This window comes from Danio aesculapii, chromosome 2 (genome assembly GCF_903798145.1).
Source record: "Danio aesculapii chromosome 2, fDanAes4.1, whole genome shotgun sequence".
Taxonomy (NCBI): Eukaryota; Metazoa; Chordata; class Actinopteri; order Cypriniformes; family Danionidae; genus Danio; species Danio aesculapii.
The window spans coordinates 45,793,315-45,819,818 of record NC_079436.1 but is presented as its reverse complement, the minus strand read 5'-3'; the positions used below and the strand labels follow the sequence as shown (position 1 = coordinate 45,819,818).

General features: G+C 36.5%; 1 protein-coding gene across 1 annotated transcript in view; it reads right to left on the bottom strand.

Annotated features, from left to right (window-relative positions):
• Positions 1–521: 521 nt before the first annotated feature.
• The window catches only part of fndc7rs1 (fibronectin type III domain containing 7, related sequence 1), a 71,311-nt gene continuing 45,328 nt past the window's right edge, over positions 522–26,504 (bottom strand). Inside the window, exons 64-80 of the mRNA XM_056480906.1 lie at positions 24,778–25,026; positions 22,366–22,626; positions 19,500–19,760; positions 17,370–17,630; positions 13,274–13,531; positions 12,372–12,632; positions 10,519–10,776; positions 9,436–9,705; positions 7,378–7,641; positions 7,025–7,285; positions 6,671–6,934; positions 5,043–5,303; positions 4,698–4,958; positions 2,518–2,808; positions 2,171–2,401; positions 2,023–2,066; positions 522–807 (exon numbers count right to left, since the gene is read on the bottom strand). Of these exons, the coding sequence (XP_056336881.1) occupies positions 2,041–2,066; positions 2,171–2,401; positions 2,518–2,808; positions 4,698–4,958; positions 5,043–5,303; positions 6,671–6,934; positions 7,025–7,285; positions 7,378–7,641; positions 9,436–9,705; positions 10,519–10,776; positions 12,372–12,632; positions 13,274–13,531; positions 17,370–17,630; positions 19,500–19,760; positions 22,366–22,626; positions 24,778–25,026 (3,938 nt within the window). The 3' untranslated portion in view covers positions 522–807; positions 2,023–2,040. The remainder of the gene's footprint in view (positions 808–2,022; positions 2,067–2,170; positions 2,402–2,517; positions 2,809–4,697; positions 4,959–5,042; positions 5,304–6,670; positions 6,935–7,024; positions 7,286–7,377; positions 7,642–9,435; positions 9,706–10,518; positions 10,777–12,371; positions 12,633–13,273; positions 13,532–17,369; positions 17,631–19,499; positions 19,761–22,365; positions 22,627–24,777; positions 25,027–26,504) is intronic.

Here is a 26,504-nt window from a genome sequence, read left to right as displayed (position 1 = left end):
CTTTTTACACTTAATCAATGTCTAACACTATATAAAAATGAAGTAATGACTGAATTGGGAAACTAAACTGTTCAAGATAGTCTCGATCGCCATATCTGAAGTACAGTAGGTGGTGATAATGCTCCTGATCCATCATTAACCATATTTGGTTCGCTCCTGCCTAGATCATGTGTGCTGAAATGCGTGTTGGTCTGCAAGTCTGCAGCTGGCTATATCTCAAGCAATATCCACTAACATGGACCCTTAAGATTTTCAGTGGTTCAATTAAGACATGCTTCTGCTGCATTTCAACTTTATTTTCGCAATCCAGTACTATCCCTTATAATAAAGAGATCAAAGAAATTCCTATTACTATGCAAGTGAGAAAAGTAGTGACTAACTATTCCCATGAAGTAATGTAACTAGTTCTACTCTCAAATGTGTTGTAAATGTTTTCATTACCTTCTTTTTTTGGCTTTGAATAGGTCACTTGTGTCTTGGTAAGTTCCTCATAAGAAGATCCATTTATTGAACAGCAGAGGTTTTGTGTAGCATTAATTTATTCCACATGAGCTTTACATGTCATAATTTATAAGACCATGAGTTCATAATTTATCACAAATATAACAGATTTTGGAACTACATTTTAAAAGAAATATATATTTTTACCCAGTCAATCTATTCCACCCATAGATATTGTGAAGAATAACCTTGACCCAAAGAAATGAAGCAACACAGAACATTACAAATTCTTAGGAAACTGCTGTAATTTATCAAAAGGCAAAGGCTTGATTGGGATGAGAAAATTCACTCAGGAGTTGGGCAGGCCTGGTGTGGAGAGAATAGTGTCATTACTATAAGACTTGATGGCATTTAAGTCACTTGTAAACATGTATGTTTTCATATATAACGAATAAAATGTGGATTAGGGCTGTGCGATTTAAAGAAAATAATAATTGTGATTTTTTTTTTTCTTTTTTTTTTTTTTTTTTTTTTTTTACATACTGCGAATTCAATTTGCGATTTTATTTTGTAGTCAAGCTTCAGCTCAGTAATCTGTATCGTAGCTTCTTACTGCTAAAATGCAGTGAGTGTTAGTCAAAAAAAGAACTGAAAAGATATTTATTTAAATTTATTCAAATTTATTTTTAAATATTCAGAAATTAAATATTTTTTCTCTGGAGCAAACAGTAAGCACAAATAAAATGACCTTAACTTTCTGTAAACAAGTTGAACTCAAATTAGGGAGATAGTGTAGCTAATATTATACAAACAAAAATATTAATAAAAATACAGAACACTCAACAAACTAACATGGCTGAAACAACTCTAATATTGTTTTTGTTTTTTCTGCAGGTTGCAATGTCCTGACTTTTGATTGCCAATCTTAAACCAATTGTAATGGTTTGTTTTGGTTCAATTTGAAATTTCCCCAACCAATCGCAGAGCCCGGGGAACCAGAGTGAGTGCTCCGACTTGGCACCCCCTGGTCCTGAAATTGTACTTTGCTGTCGCTTGCTACTAGATTAAGTGCCACTGGCAATACTTTCAGTTGACTTTTTAGCAAGACACTTAACATTCAATTGTGCTTATTCCATTGGCTAGTAAGACTGTCATACACAGACGGCAGTCACGCATTTGCTTTGGGCAGGGGCAATGCTTAATTTGTGAATTGCGAGGTCCCGGAACAGATTGGGTTAACGGATCCGGCATGTTAAGTTACCAGAGGATGAAGATCGCGCACAAATGTTTGGGGGGGGGGGGTCGCGGACAAAAGTGAGCAGGGCGAGGGTGTCACGGACGATAGTGTAGAGGGTTGGGCACTCGCTGAAGAAAGCGAAAGTGAACAGTGGACGGGGTGGTTGAGGACGGGGATTAGTAAAATGAGGTGACGGACCCGGTATATTTCACTGCTAAATTAGCTAATCGCAATGTTTTAAATCGCGATTCGATTTTGCTTTATCGCACAGCCCTAATGTGGATTAATTGATCTTTTGTGCATTTTACATGAACTTGTTTATTTCTGCTTAAGCATCATCTCACCTTTCTCTATGCCAGGTCTCATCTTCTTCTGCTACTGGGTGAAACTATCAAAGGATGGACAAGGTCAAAAATTACAAGACTGTCACCAAAGCAGACATTTTCAAATATTTGATTGCATATTGAGTTTCATTCTCTAAAAACCACTTACTTAAAACAGGCACCGAGTCTTCACTCTCCCCGGCAGCGTTGCTGGCAGTTACAACAATGTTGCCACTGCTGAAGTTACTGACCGAGCAGAGAAGCTGTGTGGTCAGGCAGAGTGTCGTCCTATTAGAAGAAGTGACCCCATAAACGGTGTAGTTTGTAGCAAATACAGACTTCGTCCATGCCACTTGTGCTGATGAAGCAGTGAATGTGACATTTGCAGGTGCACAAGGTACTGAAGAAAACAAAGGAAGAGCAATTAAGTTAAATGTGTAGATTTTTTGCTTTAGAGCATTTTATTTCTCATTTAAGCAAGGAGGAGAGTAGCGATATTGAGCTGATGTTACGCACCTGTTGTTCCATTGACAGCAGCAGACTCGTCGCTTGTGGCTGCAAAGTTCCTCGCCCTGATGGTCGCGCTGTACGAGGAGCCACAAGGAAGAGGGATCTCAAAGAATGTACGAACTGTCCAATAGGAGGTAAGGTCAGATTGTGCGTTGTGGTTGCCATGAATGCAGCCTTTCAGTGCCAGCAGGTATTCAGACTTGGAGCAATTCACAGTTGACCAGGATGCTCTCAAGATCTGAGTGCCGTTCACTACCGTACGTGGGGCAACACTTAATTGAGCTGGAGGACAGGGGGCTGCAGGGGAAAAGATATATTTAAAGAATTAAAACAGATCTGAAATATGTTGGATTTGCAGAATGGAATATTTTCACATTTGGTCTAAGCCAGGGGTGCTCAACCCTGTTATTGTAGATCCACCTTCCTGCAGAGTTCAGTTGCAACCCATATCAAACACACCTGCCTGCAATTATCAAGTGATGTTCAGGTCCTAATTAATTAGTTCAGGTCTGTTTGATCAGGGTTGGAGCTGAACTCTGTAGGATGGTAGATCGCCAGGAATAGGGTTGAGCACTCCTGGTGTAAGCACAAGTTTGATCTTATAAAGGTTATTTTTCATGTTGCATCCAGTCTAAAATGCAGTGTCATTGTAAGCAGCTGCTAGCCTGGTTGTGACTCAAGAGATGTTGCTAGAACTTTTACTTTGCTCTATTTTGCTCGTTTTACCATTTTTTAAATCCCTTCAACTGACCTCCTGGTCTGGCAGTAGCATGCTAATGGCTATTTTCAGGCACTGAGTAATATTGTACTACACCAGAATGAGAGTATAGTTCATAGACATATCGAACTAGAAAATGGGAACTTTAAATTTTTTTTAACTTTCAGTTTTAGTACACTACAGAATAGTTAAGCTTTAAATAGGAAAATTATTCAAATTCTTTGCCCATTTTTAAGCAAGATGCTAATTAATGCTTTAGGCCAGTGGTCTCAAACTTAATTCCTGGAGGGCCGCAGCTCTGCACAGTTTAGCTCTAACAACCTCCAACTCACACCTGCTTAATAGTTTCTAGGGCTGTTTCTTAATATGTGTTCTTCAACGATCTTGTGTTCTCTTGTAACGTCATCATCAACTGCCAAAGTTCAGTTTCAAAACTCAAGACCACAAGAACGGACGATGTGTTCCCGGATGTGTTCTTGATATCGCGGATGCATTATTGCAGACCTGAGTGCAAAACTCGCTCAAGAAGTCCCAGAAGTCATTGCGGCTAAATAAATAGATTTATTAATAAAGTTCAGAGAGATAACTTCTTTATCTCAGGAGTTTCCCTAAATCAAAAATGTAAACATTGACATGAAAATCTTTATAGAGGCATAAAGACATTAAGGGTGTTTATTTGCTGAAATTTATATCAAAGTTAGTTTTATTTGTATTGTGCAACGTATATTTGTCAAGTCTTTATGCATATTATATATTGTGAAAAACGGGAAAAACAATAATTGTTGTATGAATGCTGTAATTTTTAAAATAATTTACCTTTAAAAATGTGTGAATGTCACATGACCATCAGGTAGAGCCAGGGAAAAACACATCATCTCGTTTCTCAGAGCATGCGTTCTCTGTTCTCTCGGTCTCCCGATTTGATTCTTTCTAGGTAACTTGGCAAGACCGGTCTCCACAAGAACGCAAGTCTGTTCTCTGTGTCTTTGGAATTGGGAAACAGCCTAGAAGTTTTGAACTCCTTGAATAGTTGGATCAGCTGTGTTTGATTAGGATTGGAACAGAACTGCTGAGTTGTGGTCCTCGAGGAATCAAGTTTGAGACCTATGGTTTAATCTGATTCAGTGATCTATACAAAGCTAAGCTAAAAGTGCTCCTGCCAGAACCAGAGATCAACTGAATGGATTCATTGATTAATTTTCCTCCAGTTTAGTCCATACCTAACAACACTCCCGTTTTTGCCCCCCTTCTTGCTGTGAGGTGACAGTGCTAACCACTGTGCTGCCTGAATGGTAAAACTCAACCTCCAGAAGAGTTTATTTGAGCCTATTTTGAACAAAGTGGAGTGTTCCTTTAAATGACTTTAACAGTAAGTTTGTGTATCTGAAAATTCAATGACAATACTTTTATACTAATAGACAACTGTACAAGAGTATTGTGGTCTGAGGGTGAAAAATGAATGTTGTACCTGCTCCCATGGTTTGAGGATCACTCAAGGAACTGTTGCAGGTGCCATCCGTTGACAGCACTGTGAAGTTATACACAGCTCCGCACACTAACCCCGTTAAAGAACAGAATGTTTGTGTGGTTTCGCAGTAGATTGTTGTGCTGTTTTCAGACTGACCAAGTCCCATGTAGGCCACTGCCCCTGTACTCCCCACCCAATACAAGGAGGCACTACCATTTTCGCACTCTATATTTGCTGTCAAGTTGGAAGGCTGACATGGCACTGCAAGATATACACATATCAGTAAGTATTTAAATCATGTAACAATTTTAATTACTGAGCTTAAAAGTAATTTGTTTCTCTTGCCTGTTTGGAAGGTGACATTTGTACTAGGCAGGCTGGTGCAGTTTTCATTACTGGCCGTAACAGACACATAGTAGGTATTACTGCAGTGCAGGTTGGTTAGTGTGCAGTTGCTGTCTGAGGTATTGCACGTCTTCAGGTCTCCATCTCTGCCGACTGCAGTAAGCAGGTATGACTGTGCAACGTATGATTTGTCCCACCACACAGACACATCCTTCGACTGACAGTCTGTGTGGGTCTGAATTGTTGAGGGTTGACAGGGCACTGCAGAGTATCAAAGGAAGAATATCGATGTTATTAAACACTTCTATCATGGATCGATCTGCAGAGCAGGTGTGTCCAGACCTCCTACTGGAGGGCAGTTTCCTTCCTGCAAGAATTTAGCTTTATCCTGTTTATAACCTTTTCAATGTCTTTGGGAGTGGTAGAAACTCCCAGGCTGTTGTTTTAGATCATGTTGGAACAGAACTCTAGTAAGCATGATTGGATCCACCGGTCTATATAATGTAACTGCAATTATTTAAATATAAAGGTCCCACAATTCAGATGATCAAGTGGTGGTTTATAATAGACATACCCAGAGGTCTATTAATATATTTTGGTGGACCTAGATTTTTTTTTTGTTCTCAGCTTACAATTGCAAGTCAGATCATCTAGGAAAGTAGTAGCATACTACCAAATTGGACAAATAATAATAGTCAAAGTTTCCTTATACAGTAGTTAACATTTGAAGTGAATCAAAACCTTTCTTTAAATTTGTTCTAAAACTATTAAACAACACATTTTCTTCAGTTTTGAGACAATTTTGAAAATCTTTTTTATCCACTTCAAATGTTGACAACTGTACAGCAGTGTTTCCCAACCCTGTTCCTGAAGGCACACCAATAGTACACATTTTCAACCTCATCCCAATCATTCATTCATTCATTCATTCATTCATTCTTCTTTGGCTTCATCAGGGGTTGCCACAGCGGAACCGCCAACTTATCCAGCATATGCCCTTCCAGCTGCAACCGAGTACTAGGAAACATCCATGCACACTCATTCACACACACTACGACCAATTTAGTTCACCCAATTCACCTATAGCGCATGTCTTTGGACTGTGGGGAAATCCAGAGCCACCCAGAGGAAACCCACACCAACACAGGAAGAAAATGCAGACTCCCCACAGAAATGCCAACTGATCCAGCCGGGACTTGCTGTGAGGTGACAGTGCTAACCACTGAGCCACCGTGTCGCCTCATCAAACACCTGAATCAACTCATCAGAACATTAGAAAAGACTCCAAAACCTTGAATGAATGGGTCAGATAAGGGAGACATCCAAAATATGTGCTGTTGGTGTGCCTCTAGGAACAGAGTTGGGAAACACTGCTGTACAGCATAATTAGCTTAAATCGTTTGCTTTCTTAAATATTCATGATATCATGTTTTACCGTGACATTTTACATAGTTTACATAGTTATCTGCAGTTATGCACTATGGTCCACCCTATACCCAACATCTCAACTTCTTCTGCTTTTGTTTTTTGGGTGTTATATAACATGCATATTTTTAAAGTTGCTTTTAACAACCAGCATATAAAAACAGCGATACGAGTAAACTTTATAATAATATTGAGGGTAGTACCTGTTCTGATCTTGTATGGTGGGCTTCGAAGGCCGCTACATTTTTCAGCTGAAGCTTCCACAATGATGGTGTACTCCTTGCCGCACTGCACATTGGTAAGGTTGCAGGAAGAAGTGGAGCTGTTGCAAGAAAGGAAGTTACGGTCTTGATCCTCTGCTGTGACAGTGTAGAGAGAATCTCCCATCTGCTCCCTCTGCCACTGCACCTTAATAACAGAACTCTGGCATTCAGCTATCGCCACGATGGATGACAAAGCGCAGGGTGCTGGAGACACAAAGATTACACATACTGTTAAAAATCTCTGATCCTCAAAAAAGAAGGGGTAAACCTGTTTTCTATTGCGTTTGTACTAACCTGTCTCCAACTTAAAGCTCTTGCTGGGTAGGCTCACACAGGCTCCATTTGAGGCAGTGACCTGGAAGGTGAACCTTCTTCCACAACCCAGGTCCGGTACATGACACACAGAGTTTGAGCTGATACAGGTAGAATTTTGACCATTATCCCCTACAGCCAGCACTGTGTAGGTATCTGTGCTATTATCTACATCCCATGATACCCATGCAGAATTAGTGACACAGTCCACAGTGCCGTTCACCCCCTGTGGGATACATGGAGCTGTAAAGAAAAGGGATCAGACATGAAGTGCATTAGGTGAAGTTTGGGTATTGCAATCTATCTGCAGTAGTGTTCTTGTGTTAGTGTCCAACCTGAGTTGATGTTGACGCCACTACTTGGCTGACTCTGACAGCTGCCTCTCACTGCCACCACACTGAGGTTGAAGATCTGTCCACAGGTTAGATTGGTAATGGAGCATTGCGTGTTTGTGCTGTTACAGAAGGAGATCACACCCGTGCTCTGGGACACCAGTTCCACAACAAACTGGCTGCTATCCACTGATGGGCTCCAGCTCACTAACACAGACCCTGTATCACACTGCACATTGGCTTGCACATTTTGAGGGGCGCATGGAGCTGAAAAAAGAGAGAGCAGGTGGCTGGTTAAATAAAGGTAAGCAGTTAAATAATCATGTTGAACCCCTAGCTACACTGACTGCATGTGCTATACACATATAATTTACCTGCTGTTTTTGCATGCACAGAGGTTAGCCAGCCATGCAAAGGCAAAATGCAGTAACTAAGTTTTTTCTGAATTGAGTTATTGATATTTAGGATTCTCTTTATTACATGGATATGTATCTTGAGCAAACTTGTTGTTACCTCTATTGGCGCCATTTAATGTTGGTCACTGCTTTTTTTGCCAAATTAACATGTCTAGTCAGCATTTGTCGGTTTAGTGTGAACAGGGTTTAACACATACACTACCTGACAAAAGTCTTGTCGCATATCCAAGTTTTAGGAACAACAAATAATAACTTGACTTCTAGTTGATCATTTGAAATCAAAAGTGTCTTGTATGAAAGGCAAAGCCCTCTAGATTATGCTTATTTGACCAAAATAAAATAGGATCATGCCTTGATTTTGAATTAATTAGGACAGTAAGGTCTGACTTTGCTCTTTTCACTTAACAGAAATAATGTACTGTATAGAATATAAAGTCATGGTGCAGTGGAAACAGAATATTGTGCATGACTCCCATGAGCTTGGAGGACTGCATCCATACATCTCTGCAATGACTCAAATAACTTCTTAATAAAGTCATCTGGAATGGCAAAGAAAGCGTTCTTGCAGGACTCCCAGTGTTTATCAAGATTCTTTGGATTCATCTTCAATGCCTCCATCTTACCCACGACATGCTCAATAATGTTCATGTCTGGTGACTGGGCTGGCCAATCCTGGAGCACCTTGACCTTCTTTGCTTTCAGGAACTTTGATGTAGAGGCTGAAGTATGAGAAGGAGCGCTATCCTGCTGAAGAATTTGCCCTCTCCTGTGGTTTGTAATGTAATGGGCAGCACAAATGTCTCGAGACCTCAGGCTGTTGATGTTGACATTCACTCTGCAGATCTCTCGCACGCCTCATACTAAAGGTAACCCCAAACCATTATTTTTCCTTCACCAATCTAATTAGAGAGAATCTTGGGTTCATGCTGGTTACAATAGGTCTTCTGCAGTATTGGTGATGATTGGGAGATAGTCAACAGATTATTTATTGGAAAAATCTACCTTCTGCCACTTTTCCAAATGATCAATTAGAAGTCAAGTTATTAATTGTTGCTCTTACAACTGGGATCGATGACAAGGCTTTTGTCAGGTAGTGTAGTCAGTTTAATTCTTAATGGTTTTAAATGACACGAAACATTTATAGTTAAAAAATAATAAATGCCCAGGTGATATTTTGTGAGATATAACTCCCTTTCGAATTAAACATGCTACTGTAACTTCAAAACTACTACATTGTGAAATATTACTGTATAAAGCTAATGTTTCCAGATAATTTATTGCATAATAATTTTAGTGATGCAATAATATGGACTTTCTGGTAGATACAGATTACAGATAACTCTTTATATTTGGATGCCTTTAAATAATACATAGAACAACAAATATAAATCTTTATATTATTTTTCTTGAGCCTACTTGCACCCCTTTATCCCTTCATATATACTAGAAGCTTCTTCTGTGCCAACAAAATCCCTAATTTATCATTATCAGCCGACATCCATTTGGACCCCCAATATATCATACATCCCTAAATAATTACATCTGACCTGACACCAGTGGTTTTGAATGAATCCAAAACAGTGAATACCAAAGCATACAGTTGTTTTTAAATGATTGAGTATGTAAAATCCATACACACACACACCTGTCTGTACTTGAGAGACTGTGCTCATCACACCTCCACAACCATTGGCCAGTGAGAAGACAGAAACGCTATAAATCTGTCCACACTGCAGTTCCTGCAGATTGCACGAGGTGGTGGTGCTGTTACAAGAGTAGGAATGACCATCACTAGACACGGCCACAGCCATGTACGAGACTGCCCCAGTTGCTTGAACCCATGACACAGACAAAACCCCTCCATTGCGCATGTTGCAAAGCAAAGACGTCTGAACATTGCTAGGTGCACATGGAGCTGAAAAAAAAACGTAATGTCAGTATAATATTGATACACTTGCATGGACATTTTGTTTCCTTACACTGTATTTTGAACATTAGACAATAGCCCATGCCTAAAATAACCAGCATGTAAAATTTATCATTGCACTGTTTTCATATGGTATTTATATTTAAATGATAAAGGATGTCTCTCATCATTGACAGTCATGATAGCTCTATTTAGTACTCTTCCTTTGTATATACTATCAATACTCTTTAATTTTATTCCCAGCAACTTACTGGCTGTTGTTACCACCTTCCCCAGTGACCTCTTCTGGGCCTCAAAAGCATTTCCATACCAACAGATCACACAAAATATTGCAATACTTTCGATAAATGCACTATAAAACATGATCAACAATGTGATGTCAACATTACCAACATTCTAGGTATAAATGCCCTATTTTTAATCTTGTTTTATCATAAGCACAGGTGTCAAACTCAGTTCTTGAAGGGCCGCAGCTCTGCACAGTTTAGTTGCAATCCTTATTAAACACACCTGATAGTCCTTCAGGCTTGTTTGAATGCAAGTCTGGAGCTAAACTATGTGAGCTACGGCCCTCCAGGGACCTTTTGACACCCCTGATCAAAATGTTTTATAAAGACAAGGGATAGTAAAGAACATATAATTAGTAAGTCAATGAATAGAAGACTAGTTATTTTATTGAAAACTTACGTATATTTGAAAAGCAGCTATGGCTAAATTTGACCCCATGGCATTTCGAGTGTTATGCAGCATTAAATTTGAGCTTCTCTGTCATCAGGTGGACAACAGAAGCAGCAGACTGACCTGACTGCAGGCTGAGGAGCGTGTTGCTGTTGTCGCATATTCCATCCAGGGCAGAAACGGTAACGTTATAGCTCTGGCCACAGTGTAATGCAGGTAATGTGCAGGTGTTGTTAGAGCTGCTGCAGTTGACGTGATGTCCATCAGTACCAACAGCTTGAACAGTATGATGTGTGACGTGATCGCTGAGCTCCCAAGTTACAATAGCTGAGTTTGTGTCGCAGGTGATCTGAGTGCTGACATTCTGTGGCTTGCAGGACACTACATTAAAATAAAACTAAATATTAGGAATCACTATAACAACTTTAGAAACTTGGTACTTCCTAATGTAAAAATAGCTGTTGCCACAAGTGACACTGACTTTTTTTTTAAATGACGAACCCTAAAATGTTCCAATGTTTTCAAACATAAGAATAGTTAAATTACGATTGATTTAATTTAATTATATATCAGTATGTATGTCTTTCGTTCTGTTCCGATCTGCTCAGTCTAGATGTTTATTGCTTATATTAACAAAATAAACTTAAAGACTTAAGTTAAAGAGTTAAAATACAAAAACTTTAAAGGTCTATTTCTCATGTCTTTTTTTTATGATTGCTGAAAACTATAGCCAAATTTTGTAAAGCAGAGCAGTTTAATATTATTGATAATATTTAATGTTGCTTGACCAAAAAAAGATCATATTAGAGCAATTTCTGACGGATCAAGTGAAATAATCAAATTCATTATTACTTATTATTTTAAATTGTGAAAATATTTTATTATAAATCTATATTGCTGCAGTGTGACTCAGTGGTTAGCACTGTCGCCTCACAGCCAGAAGTTCGCTGGTTCGAGTCCCGGCTGGGCCAGTTGGCATTTCTGTGCGGAGTTTGCATGTTCTCCCCGTGTTCTACCCCCGAAGGAAAGTGAATGAATAAATATTACTGCATTTTTTTAATCAAAATGCTTGGTGGGAATAAGAGACTTTTAATAAAAATTGTTCCAATCCTAAATAGCTGAATGGTATTTAACATGGATATAATTTGGATATACATAGCTAAATGCAAAATTATAAGCCCTGTTTAAAATAAGTGCTTAATGTAGAGAAGATTATTTTCAACACATTTGTAAACAGCCAGTTTAATAACAAATTTCTGATAACTAATTTGTTTTCCATTATTACAGTATATAATATATTAGTTAGTTATTATTTTTTAAAAATACTAGTTTTTAGCTTAAATTGTAATTAAAATGCTTAAATATACGGTAGGTTAATTAGGAAAGTTATTGGACAACGGCGCTTTGTTCTGTAGAGACTGAATATATACAGTATATATATATATATATATATATATATATATATATATATATATATATATATATATATATATATATATATATATATATATATATATATATTATATATATATATATATATATATATACGGAAAGTATTCATAACGAAATTTAATTCCAAAATGGATTGTTCAATGTTATTTTTCAGGTTTTTTATTTTTAATAAATTTGCAACAATTTCAAAAAATCTTTTTTTACATTGTCATTATGGGGTATTGTGTGTAGAATTTTGAGGAATTAAATGAATTTAATCCATTTTGGAATAAAGCTGTAACATAAAAAAATACAAATACTTATATATGAATACTTTCCAGATGCACTGTATGTGTGTGTGTGTGTGTATGTGTGCTAAACTAAAAAGAAATAAGACTTTCTCTGGAATGAAAATAATTTTAGGAAATACTGTGAAAATATTGTAATTCAAATATAACAGGAGGGTTAATAATTTAAATTAAGTTAAATAAATGTATGTTTGTGTATATGTTTTGTATATAATGTTATATTCATTTATTTCTTACCTGTGGTCAGCAAAATTGGTTGACTTGGTGCAGTCCTGCAGGTGCCGTCAGATGCAGTGACAGCTAGACTGTAGTTCATCCCACAGAGCAGATCTGAGAAAACGCAAGCTGTTCCTATGCTGTTACACACTGAAGTGTAGCCACCGCTACTCTGAGCGACCGCAGAGTAGGAAACTGCCATCTTGCTTTGATTCCAGGATAAAGATACAGCTCCAGTCGTACAGTTTACACTGCCCTGCACATGACCAGGTACACACGGCACTGCAAAAACACAAGGTTGAAGAAAGATTCAATTCAACTTCCTAACCCTTAAGACTAAGTACTAAACATAATTCAGAGTAACATTCAATAAAACTATTTATTACCATTTTTTGAAGAAGATAAACATCAATAATTTTGATTGCTTAGGGACATTTTGTCTTATTGTTTTTCTTTCTTTCTTTGTGTGCAAATACAAACAATGTATATTTTTATTTAACATCTAATATCCACATTAAAACCCATACATGTGCAATATTTATATAAAGCATATAGTCATTCTTCATTAATAAGCTTTCATTCCATCAGCAAGGCTGTAAACTAGTAGACAAACTAGCTTTTAAGGGGTTCAAAATGATGAAAATTTATTAAATTATTATTATTAATTTGGTTTGTAGTTATTTTAAGGACTGAGTTTAGTAACCTATCTTAGGTTATAGATTATGGTTCTAAGATCCATGTATTTTTTTATTGTATATTGTTAGAATTTGCATCCAAAATATGATACGCACTGATGCCACTGCTGTAATATTTGCAGACAGAATGCATTGATTCTAGCTCTTTGTCATTACTCTATTCTCTCATTACTCTATTACTCTGGCTATTGTCATCTAGCTATTTGTTTATGAAAGTGTTGACTGTACCAGTGTTTATCTGTGAGATGGAACTTCCTGACGAATTGCATTGCTGGTTTACTGCAATGACACTGATATCATACGAGGAGCTGCAGAGCAGTGTTTGCAGCACGCACTGTTGGTTGGCTGTATTACAGGCCGTCACTGGACCCTCAGGTCCTGAAGCTACCACCAGATAAGAAGTAGCCCCTCGGCTGACTGTCCACAACACAGTTACGAAGTTTAACGTGCAGTCCAGAGTTGCCATCATCTGAGGAACACATGGAGCTGGAAAAAAGCAGATCAGGAAACCATGTCAGGTAAGTAGCAGACTTTTGCAGGGTTTCTGCGTGGTCCTAAAATCAACTTAAAATCAAAGGCCTTAAAATTCACAGTAGTATTGTTTTAAACAGGTCTTTATTTTAATGTTTCCATGTAATGTTATCACAATTATTCTCATTGAAATGCTCCCATAACGTTTTAAAATGTGTTTTGATACTGTGATATATTTTCTTTCTATGTTTCTAGTCCAAATTGGGGTGTATGATATTTATTGTCCATCATATATCATAATTGTTCTACCAATGATATGTGACCTGGGTGTCTGCATTGCTGAGTGTGCCATGCGGCATGAGAATGATAAAATGTTTAGCATTTTATAGCACAATTATAGCAATTGCATGGTAGATTTTGTAAGCATAAAAACTGAATGCAAGATTTGTTTCAAAACTATTGAACTAACGGCATTCAGTTCTAATTTCCAGCAAATGAATAAATGAACAGTAACAACGATGTGAACACAGAGTTATATCAAAATATACTTCCTTTTCCTATGCCCCATATGCTGATACTCCAGACAGGTGGACAAATGTAAACATACAACTTATAAAAACAAATAAAAATATTCATAAAATAAATACTACTTATAATAATAACAATAAAACAAATGTATATTGTCATGAATAAACTGGCTACAACAGAGCCTTCCACCAAATCACCCTGATGATGGCGGCATGGGAGGAGGTCACAGTTTTTGTTATGTAGACAATAATATATACACGGTGTCAGCGGGATCTTAAAATATATTAAAAGTTGATAAATCAATCATGAGAAAATTAAGACCCTTAAAAGGTATTAAAAGGTCTTAATCATGTTTTTACAAGGTCTTAAATTTTGTTCAAGCGTTGTCCAAAGTGTTTGACTCCAAAAAAGCATCAATATATTTATTTTCCTCCTAATCTTACAGCAGCGTGCTCGATCCACACGATTGGTCCGGGCCATATCTGGCCAAGCTCCTCCGTCCGGGTGATGTCATGTAATTTGTGACAAACGTGGGAAGGTGATGTGATGCTCTCCACATGTAGCGAAACCATAGAGCAAAACAGATGACAAAATGGGAAAATGTAAGTTTGCGTACTGCTGGTTGGAGACGAGTTTAAACAGTGGCTGAAACCTGTCGCTGAAAACAACAGTGAGGGCTACTGTGCTTATTGTAAAAAGAAAATTACAAGTATATCGTCGATGGGCATAAACGTTGTCAAGTCCCACATGCAGGGTGCTAGCCACAAGGCTGCTTTTGGCCGCAGAGTACAGCTGCAGCCGCCCATCGCCAGTTATTATGCACCACCAGCCACACCACTACCCAACACAACAGCTGAACTTGTCAAAACAGCTACGATACCAACCCCTGCAACGACATCAGGGTGGCTATGGGCGGCACATCAACGATGCACCCGTAGGTTATCTGGGCACTTTACACTGCGGCAAATCACCACTCACTGAACTCAAACGAAGGCATTTCAGATATTTCAAGTTGATGTTTCCGGTTATCGACATAGCTAAAACATTCATCTGTGGCAAGGACAGAACTGGTTACATCATGAGATTTGGGCTAGCACCCTACTTTAAGCAGCAGCTTGACGTACATGTTCGTTTTTGGGATAGTAAAAAGTAAATGTTTCATATATTTTAATAAATTTTGCCTTCGGTTTAGTTTATTCAAGCTTAGCTTCTTCCGAGCTTATCCGAGTTCTGTTGCATGGTTGTGCTCCATTGATTTATTTAACTACAACTGTTTATTAACAACTGTTTATTAAGTTAATGGTTTGATACTAATTAGAACTTGAAGTGGACATGAGGTCTTAAAATATTTTGACAAGGTCTTTAAAAAGTCTTAAAAAGGTATTGAAATTACCTTTAGGATTACAGTATATATATATATATATACGCAAGACTCTTATTGGGCGAAAAAAAAATATCGCAATTAATCTACTGTCAAAGTTGGGTTGGGAGCTGGGTCTATTCTACGTAAGCTATGTTGACTTTCACCTTGATATTTTAGCACGGACGTATACCTGACCGGTGAGCCGTCTGACAAAAAAAAAAGTGCCCTTCTGAATCAAATCAGAAGGATGCCCTTCTGGATCTTTCACTTACTTTGAAGACACTACTGATGTTTACATGGACATCTGTAATCTAGTTATTTGCCTTAATAGACAATAATATAATTAAGGTGTTTACGTGAAGTGCTGTCATGTAAGAGTTTCCTGTGATTTTGGGTGACTTTAACTGCAGTTCGGCAGTTTCACATTCACTCATTAACATTTCATTCATGCCCCCGTCACAAACTGGGGTATTAGACGCAAATAAGGAGTAAGAACCGGTGAGAGTGTTATAGAATTTATTATTGCATGCCGAATGGAAAGAAAAAACTTCCGCATTTCGCGATGTGTGTGTATGCGGTCCTTTACTGACAGCCGCGTGTGTGGATCTTGTCAGAAAATATGGCGAAAAGTCCTACATGACAGTAATAGTTTGATTGCAGTGTTTACTTCAATAATGCCACTAATACATGCATACTCCACGTCTTCCATTCCATTTCTGTTCAGTTATGACTTTAGTTGGATTAAGGTAATCAAAAATCGCTTTTTCGAGCTTATGTAGACCTACAGTTCAAAATTCATGTTTAACTGAACAAACAGTAAGTAAACACAAAGACATCTTATTGAACAATCTAGATTAATTCCAAGATTACAGTGAGAATAATCTAAATTAATCCATGCCCACCTATTTTATATATATATATATATATATATATATATATATATATATATATATATATGTTTTTTTTTTTAATAATACATTTTAATCCTTTAATTTTTCATATTTAAAGATATTTGTGCACTGCTGTACATTCCCGTGTGTGTATTAAGCAATGTATACGTCTGTTTTGCACCCGCATAGGTGCATATCACTAAAACACTCCCTAAATCAGTGTTTCCCTACCCTGTTCCTGAAAGCACACCAACAGTACAGGTTTTCAACCTCTTCCTAATCAAACACACCTGAATCAACTCATCAGGACATTAGAAGAGACTCCAAAACCTGAACTGAATGAGTCAGATAAAGGTGACATCCAAAATATGTACTGTTGGTGTGCCTCCAGGAACAGGGTTGGGAAACACTGCCCTAAATAACAAATAAAAACCCTGCCCCATTGGCTCTACACTGGCTTTTAGTCGATCAATGATGCAGTCTATTTTATGTCAGACTATTTTATATATTGCTATTTAAACAACGTGGCAAAAAAACTTGAAAATGAAACTTGCGCCGGGCTAAAACTAGCAAAAAACCCTTGTGTTGCATTGTGCCAGATGTATGACAGGCCCCAATAGATCGTTTTCACATTTCCGGGTTTCTCAGTAGCAGAACTCGTCATAATTTTGAAAACTTAGAGTGCAGTGGATGGGAGAATACAACAAATCATTTTTTACAATCTTATTAGCTGAAATAATAAAAGAAAAACTCCACGATGATGTTATAAAGACTTTCAGAAAAAATAGTGAGACTGATGACGGCAGCCAGAGGAGAGAATAACGTCAAGTTTACTGTCCTGCCTCATAGACGATGCATTAGAAACGCCTCGCACAAACAGTGATTCGTTTTTTTTTTTTTTTTTTTTTTTGTAATATAATACATACAGATATGATATAATACATGCAGAAATACATATAGATGTTTATATGTTATTAAAAACTTTGAAGGATTTAAGATGCTGATGACCTTTAAACGTGTCATAACAGGCTTGTGAAAAGGGTCCAAATACAATTAGTCTGTCTTATCTCACCCATGTGTATGATGGTGCTGGTGCTGCTTGCACTCGTGCACTGATTGTTATTGGCAGTGACTGTGATGGTATAGATTAGACCACAGTGCAGGTCTGTCCAGGTGCAGCTCGTATCTGTAGTAGTGCACAGGTGTTGGTGTCTGTCTCTACCAACTGCAGTGGCTTTGTACATGATTGCCCCTTCACTTGAGCCCCAGCTGACGGAGCCCACCCGGTTATTACACTCCGCATATGTTTGAAGATGAACAGGAGTGCAGGGGCCTGAATCACAACACATTATAAGAGTGAGTCTGCTTATTTCCTCTCAAAATACCTTAATTAAATAAGAGCAACATGAATAATTGTTCTTTTTATCTGCACTACTGTCTACTGTGCTTCAGGGTTGCACTTCCAGTTTGTGGAACTCCCATTTAAAAGAATTAAAACAAATAATTAGCAATAATACGATTGTGCTATGAATAATCCATAGTAAAAACTGAGTGAGAGATATGTTTGGTTCAATTTTTACCAGTCATGAAAATAGCTTTATGCTTGGTATTTTTAAGGCGATGTTACCATCACAAGCATATCTGTGGCCAAAGCTCTTTTGAGTTCAGTGTGTTTTATTCCTCCGGATTATTTGATCTTTGTACTCTCTACAGTACAGTAATATTTAATATATGTTCATAATATTGCAGCCGAAAGACTTGTTTAGAGTTTTCTGGGTTATTTTTGGGGTGTGCTCAATGTAATTTGTTTATTCTAATAGGTTTCCTTTGAATATTGAACGGATGACCTCAGGAGAATAATGACTGTGATCGGTTACATTTTAACAGAAGTGGAAAATGTCACTTCAAAGATGTGGATTTGGTGTTGTATGTGTAATTGCAGGGATGTACTGAAATTCTGAAAATTAATAACAAAAATTACATTATTACAATAGTACAGATGTGCTATTGTTATTATGATTATTAATATATAAATGTAATAAATAATCTATCTATTCTCTCTCTCTTTCTCTCTCTCTCTCTCTCTCTCTCTCTCTCTCTCTCTCTCTCTCTCTCTCTCTCTCTCTCTCTCTCTCTCTCTCTCTCTCTCTCTCTCTCTCTCTCTCTCTATATATATATATATATATATATATATATATATATATATATATAATCATTATATAGGTAATTTTATTGGCATTAATGGTAAAATAATTGTACAAATTTTACCAATTAAAATGTACATAATATATAAATTATATAGTATATTATCAATAAAATATTTCTAACAATATTATCTGTATTAATAAAAATCATTATGTTAGTGCTTGTGTATAATATTGTATTATTATTTATACCAGTAAGTATTACAATATACATTCCAAGATAAATTAACGATACGGTTATAAATTCACACATTACTAATTTCATGAATTTTATTTAAAAATTGCATAAAACTTTATTTTTATGGTCCATTTGAGTATTAGTAGACTGTCTGCTTAATATCTGCTCATACTGCTCCTTCAACAGACATTTAACTGACTATAAAAAACTTTGCAAGTACATGTCAATTTACACTAACCCCAACCCAACAGTCTACTTATAATCTAATGAGAATTAGTTGGCATGTAGATGCAATGTAACTTAAATTCAACAAACGGACCATCAAAATAAAGTGTGACCAAAAACTGTCATGATAGAATAATAATAAAGATAAAAATCTGTTTATTTGTATTATTATTATTAAAAACAATTTAATATGAGTAATATGACACATCAAGTAATGTGTGGCCCTTCTCACTTGCACAATAACAATAAATAAGTGTGTTATGTTATTAACATTTGTAGTAATTAATATTGCATCTTTAATATGAATATTCAAAATAGGTTATTACTATTACATGATTAATATTAATGCATCTAAACATCTAAAATTACTCAAATGATTTTTAAAATCTAAAATGTATCTAATAATTAGAATAATAATAAAAAATTCAAGTAATTAATGATTAGCCCGTGAGGACTATAAATCCACCTCTTTCTATCCCATTTTTAAAACACTTAACTGATTGTTCACAGTTTAACACAAGTTACTCCAATATTTTATGATAAGCATCATGGGGCATAGGAAAAAAGTTGGATGCATAATTTATTCCAGACTCACTGGACTGGAAGATGACGTTGGTGTTGGTGGTGGTTTGGCACTGCTGGTTGATGGAGGTTAAGGTGAGATTGAAACGCTGCCCGCACTGCAGGGACAAGATGTTACAGTAGTTCTGATTGGTTGAGCAGGAAACCATTTGACCTCCTGAACCCCAAGCCATCACAGAGTAATTCACAGCGCCATCAACGAAGCTCCAGGACACTAGAACTGAATCTGTAGCACAATCCACCACAGCAGACACACTGGTGGACGCACAGGGAGCTGGAAATGTATAGAGGAAGCATATTCAGTCATTATGATTCTTGTGATGAAAAAGCTGAATTTTTATTCTCACAAGCCTTCAGAAATCATTCTAATATGCTGATTTGGTGAATTGTGATTAATGGTTTATTTATTATCAGTGTTGAAAATAGTTTTTTGCTGATTAGAGTTTTAGTGGAAACTGTGATGCACTACTGTTTAAAAGTTTCAGTTCAAGTGAATAGTTCACCCAAAAAAATTTAATTTACAGACAGCTGTAAACCTGTAACCACTGACTTCCATAGGAAAACTAAATTTTAAGCCTTAAAAAGTCTTATAGTCAATTAAATATTGTGTTGTATGTATTAAATCATTTTAAACAAGTCTTAATTTTCCTATGTTCAAGTAAAGCTAACCAATCAGGTCCACACATATTTGTTTTTATTGCAAAGAGATACACAACCCTGGTAAAACAGATACAATGGAAGTAAATGGTTACAGGTTTCCAGCTTTGCAGGTGAGTAAATGATGACACAATTTAAATTTTTTGGGTGAACCATCCCCTTAAGTAAAAGTAGTGATATAAGAATTGTATTCAACAGAGAAGTGCTACATTGATCAATCATTTATTCCTGAAAGAAAATTGATAACTAGGAAATGTTTGTTGAGCATGAACTTATGATATTGGTATGATCATGGGACACTAATGATTGATATTATATAACATTTTCATATTCTAATATAAATGATTTAGTTCAAATTGTAATAATATTTTACAATATTTCAAAATGCTATATATTTTATTGTAGCTACAGAAAAATTAAAAGACCATTGATTTGGCAAATTCAGTTTTTCTAGATTTCTGATTTGTAGTTATGTGTTTAGACAACACGGTGGCGCAGTGGGTAGCAGTGTTGCCTCACTGCAAAAATGTTCTCCCCATGTTCACGTGGGTTTCCTCCAGGTGCTCCGGTTTCCCCCACAGTCCAATGACATGCTGTAGGTGAATTGAGTAAACTAAATTTTTGTAGCGTATGTGTGTAACGATTGATGACCAACTAAACTTCTCTGAGCACATTTCTAGAACTGCTCGATCTTGCACATTCGCACTCTATAACATCAGAAAGGTCCGACCCTTCCTATCTGAACATGCAGCTCAACTCATTGTTCAAGCTCTTGTTCTCTCCAAACTGGATTATTGCAACTCTCTACTAGCCGGGCTTCCAGCTAATTCTATCAAACCTCTTCAGCTCCTTCAGAACGCAGCAGCACGAGTGGTCTTTGATGAACCCAAAAGAGCACGTCACTCCGCTACTCACCCGTTTGCACTGGCTGCCAGTTGCTGCTCGCATCAAATTCAAAGCTCTGATGTTTGCTTACAAACGACCTCTGGCTTTGCTCCTTCTTATCTGCTCTCACTTCTGCAGATTTATGTGCCCTCCAGAAACTTGCGTTCTGTGAATGAACATCGCCTCGTGGTTCCATCCCCAAGAGGGAAGAAATCACTTTCCCGAACTCTCGCATTCAATCTGCCCAGTTGGTGGAATGAACTCCCTAACTGCATCAGAACAGCAGAGTCACTTGCTGTCTTCAAGAAACGACTAAAAACTCAACTGTTTAGTCTTCACTTTCCTTCCTAATCTGTAACTGCCTCTCTGGCTATACCACTAACTGTACTCTCTCTCAAAAAAAAAAAACATTTCTAATGCTTTTGCCTCTTACACACCTGAAACTTGCCTATAGGACTTTTTCACTGTTGCTCTTATAGTTGTGTAAATTGCTTCCTTGTCCTCATTTGTAAGTCGCTTTGGTCAAAAGCAGCTGCTAAATGAGTAAATGTAATGTAAATGTGTATGTCCTAGTCCTCCAGGTTGAGAGTTGGGCTCAACACCCCACCTCATAAAAACTAGATGTTACGAAACACCAATATGGTGCGGCTAAATATTAACTTCGATATAAATGGCCCTGGGATTAAATAAATAAGTAATGTGTTTGTGTAAAAAATAATTGTTTTATTCTGTTGTAACTGCTGATGACATGTCTTCTAAATTTAAAAGAAAAACATCATAATTTATTTGTGTATATATTAAAATTTTTATAAAACAACAAACAAGTTGTCATTTTTAGTTTTAGGCAACATAATACTCGTGTTTTAACTTCAGACAAGTTAGGAAATCAAAATTTGGTGGAATAACTTTGATTTTCAATCACGACAAATTTTAAAACACTTAAACCTGTAGCTAATAATTTCAATAATACAGGAAAGCTCAGAATTTTCAAGTGGTATCTTACTGTTTCCATGAGCTGTATATTTAATTCAATTAATGCTGACAGCAAAAAAAGACTTCTTTCAAAAACATAAAAAAATTTAATTATTCCATTAATTTTGTTAACAGTCTTTGTCCTGTAATACATAAAAGTAGACACATTTACTATAAAGTTAATTTAATTTACTTAATAAAAATAACATTTAAATAATGTACACAATTAATGATGCAGAAAAAGAACATGTTCTGATTTAATTCAAACTTTAATTGTTTTCCTTTGTTGGTACTAGATGATTGTGATTATTGTGATGACAAAAGCATACACAAAATTACTTATGATGATATTGTTTTTTACAGACCTGATGTGATGTTGAATCCTATGCTGTCAGAGCTGTTGAACACTTCTCCGATTGCGAGGACTCTGACGTTATACAGCGTTCCACAGGTGAGATTGTCTAGACTGCACTGTGTTTGATTGGTCTGACAGGAAGTTGAACGACCATTTCCACTGTCCAGGAATGCAACGTATCCCAGTGCAAACTGGCTGGGATCCCAGGAAACTGTTGCGCTGAGAGCAGTGCAGTTTATACTAGCTTTGACATTCTGAGGAGGACAGGGCTCTGAAAACACAAGATGAAGATGAGACTGACTTTTGTTAGAAGCTTTAAATCTATAGTAAACACACTACTGTAATAGTAGAAATTACTTATTTTGCTCACACTTTATTTTAAGGTACAATTCTAACTGTTAATAAAGCATTAACTATGACTTTTTCCTCAATAAACCCCTAATTTGCTGCTTATTATTATATAGTTTCTCGGGTATTTGGGCTTAGGTATTAGGTAAGATTGGGAATGTTGAATAAGATCATGCAGAAAATGTACTTTTATAAGTACTAATAAACAGCCAATATCTTTATAATATGCAGGTAATAAGCCACTAGTTAATAGTGAGAATTGGCTCTTAAATTAAAGTGTTACTATTTTTTTAAGGAAAGACACTGGTGAATAATTTCCAGTTGACATGAAAATAGAATTGAAAAAAATCTGGCTTTCTAACACGACATGTTTAAATGTGCAAATGAGGCATTTTTAGATAAAATATGTGCCAATTTGCCTACATTTCTGTAGGCAAGTCAGGCTGAAGTCAGTTTCAGAATTTGTATTTATTATATATATATATATATATATATCAAGGCGGGTTTGAGGTATGTCTTTATCACTCCACAATAACAGCAATAAAATAAATTAAACTTGTGTAAAGTCTGACATATTATATATGAATATATCCCTCAATAAAGGCATTCAAAATATACAGCGGGGAAAATAAGTATTGAACACGTCATGTTTTTTCCTGGCAATAATTTCTAAAGGAGCTGTTGACATGGAATTAAACCAGATTTTTATAAAAATTCCAAACATTACAAACATAAAAAATAAAACATAGATCATTGTCTTGCTGAAATGTCCACCCTGGTTTTATCTTCATCCTGCTAATGTAAATGTACTAAAGCAGCTTATATTAATTTACAATGAGGAAGGGCAGAGGGTTGCTGAATAACTTCTGAGAGATTTCAGCTGTCTGGGCATTCACTGCTTTTCTACACCTCCCTTTCTTCATGTGTTCAATACTTTTCCCTTGTGTCATTTCATTTTATTATGCATAACTTCATTTGTAAACTAATTAAATTTGTTTTCTTTGCATATATGTATTTCTTTAGTTACATCCAGGGAAAATTTCAACGCTACCTTTAGAAATATGTTTTCTGAGGAATTTGGTGACATGTTCAATACTTATTTCCGCCGCTGTAGATATGAATACATCTGTGAAGTCTGGTGTGTGTAAATGCTGCTGAAATGGAGATTTATGACTCAAAATAAATAATTTTAAGAAAATTACCTTCACAAATATGCATTATAATTGAAATCTACAGACATAAATTAAAAACCTGTGATAGAAGAAACTCTTAAAAGTGTACTTTCAACGTTTTATTTTCATTTGACTGAAGAAAAAAAAGCTTCAGGCTGAAGTCAGGTTCAGAATTCTAATTTATTTATTTTATATATATTTGTATATTAAAGTCAAATGTTTTTACAAGGCCTTTTTGTGGTATATCTTTATCACTTCACAATAACAGCAATAAAATAAATTAAACTTTTGTGTAAAGTCTGACAGAATATATCCCTCAGTAAAGGCATTCAAAATATACAGCGGGGAAAATAAGTATTGAACACGTCATGTTTTTTCCTGGGAATAATTTCTAAAGGAGCTGTTGACATGGAATTAAACCAGATTTTTATAAAAATTCCAAACAATACAAACATAAAAAATAAAACAATGTCTTGCTGAAATGTCCACCCTGGTTTTATCTTCTTCATCCTGCTAATGTAGATGTACTAAAGCAGCTTTTTTACAATGAGGAAGGGCAGAGGGTTGGTAAATAACTTCTGAGAGATTTCAGCTGCTGTCTGGGCCTTCACTGCTTTTCTACACCTCCCTTTCTTCATGTGTTCAATACTTTTCCCTTGTGTCATTTCATTTTATTATGCATAACTTCATTTGTAAACTAATTAGATTTGTTTTCTTTGTATATATGTATTTCTTTGGTTACATCCAGGGAAAATGTCTCACTTTACACTCAGAAACAAGCAGATTCAAAACAGCAATAAGGACACATGGTATTGAAAAAAAAACATAAATATGTAAATATTATGACAAACTTTAGATTTTTGTCTTAATGCTCCTTTAAAATCAGTGATCACACAACTGACCTGTCTTGATAGGATCAGTGATGGCAGTGCTGTTGCAGACACCATTGTGAGCCGTCACGCTGAAGTTGTAGATGTGGCCACAGTTCAGAACTGGGAGGATACAACTGGTGTTGGTCTCACAGTTTACTCTCAATCCTTCAGGAGTCACAGCCACTGCGGTGAAGCCGGCAGCACCGTTAGAGGCATCCCAGGAGATCCGAGTGTTGGATGGACTGTACTGCACCGTCAGATGTTGAGGAACACATGTACCTGCAAAGGTATGAAAGCGGTGAAGTTTAGACATGAGATATTTTTAAAAAGTATAAAATATGTGTCGTTTCATGCTTGTAGATGAATTCTCTCAGATGACCTTAATATCCTGTTTACCTCATTTGCCTAAAAAGTTATAGTATTGATTTCATTATAGTAATTTATAATAAGTGACCCTGGACCAAGTTGATCGGACATATTTGTAAAAATCATTAGTAAATTATGTTTTATTCGTCTTCTATAAAGCCATTTTTAAATTTCCTACCGTAATTATGAAAAAATAATAATTTTTGATTAGTAATAAACGGTTGCTAATGTGCATATGATCAGCTTTAAAGGGGTGGTCCACTACGATATCATATTCTAAACTCAAAGTTCAATGTAAAGGGAGACAGTGCCTTTCACAGAGTTAGCTTAGCAAAGCCTACAGACTACAAAAAAATACATCTGGATTAGTGAGATCACCAGCACTTCAGATTACATGTGGTGAACACACTGCGTTCTATATCTTAAAGGGGCATGGCCAGAGGCACTGTATTTCTTTAATGTAGCAGAGAAAGCTAAAATGCCATCCAAACGCTGTTATTTCCACAGAGCTCGTTCTGTTTCTGTGTTTGGGCTTCCAAAGGACATGACAAAAAGAGAGAAGTGCTTACAATTTAATTTTATGTTCCAGAGAATTATAATAAAGATATAGCTAGCATTTGACAATGGGCAGCTACCAGAAATCTCTCCCAGTTCAGTGCTGGATTCGGCTAAAAACTCCTCAATGAAGGAGCAGCTCCAAACAGAATAGAAGAAGCTGTGGACTGTGAGCCACAACTGGTAAGTATTTTTATTTGGCACATGCACAGTTTAGCATTAACGGTATGTTGTAGTGAGGATGTAAACAATGGGAAATGCTGTTTGGGACAGCTAACAGTTTAGCTACAAATTCATATTTATCAGTCAAATCCCTGTAAGCAGCCACAATTTTTAGCAGAGCTGCAGTGTCTCTCTCTATGCGGAGGCTTTCCCTGCGCTCTACATCTCAAATAACCAACTCGCAAAAGATACAATATGTGAATGTTTCATATTACTTAAACGTGCTTATAACCTTATAATATATATGAAAGACACTTGTCAGATTTTATTTTAGAGAGCAGGCGTGAGGTTCAGCTGTGTCCTCTGTGTCATTTTCTGTGTGATTCAGGCTCAAACTGATACGGCTAACAGCTACTCTGACTGAGCACGTGCTTGTAGGGGTGTGATGCTTTTCTAGTGATGTGGAGCTGATCTGTGAATCACAGCACATTATGAGTCTGGTTTCTCTCAAGGTTTTTTTTCTTTACTTCGCCAATTAGTGAAGTTTTTTCCCTCTCCGCTGTCGCCTCTAGCTTGCATGGTTTGGGATCTGTAGAGCAACGCATCGTTGGATTTGCTCTTCAGTGTTTGGAGTCTCAGTAGTGATTTTTAAACCACACTGAACTGAGCTGAAC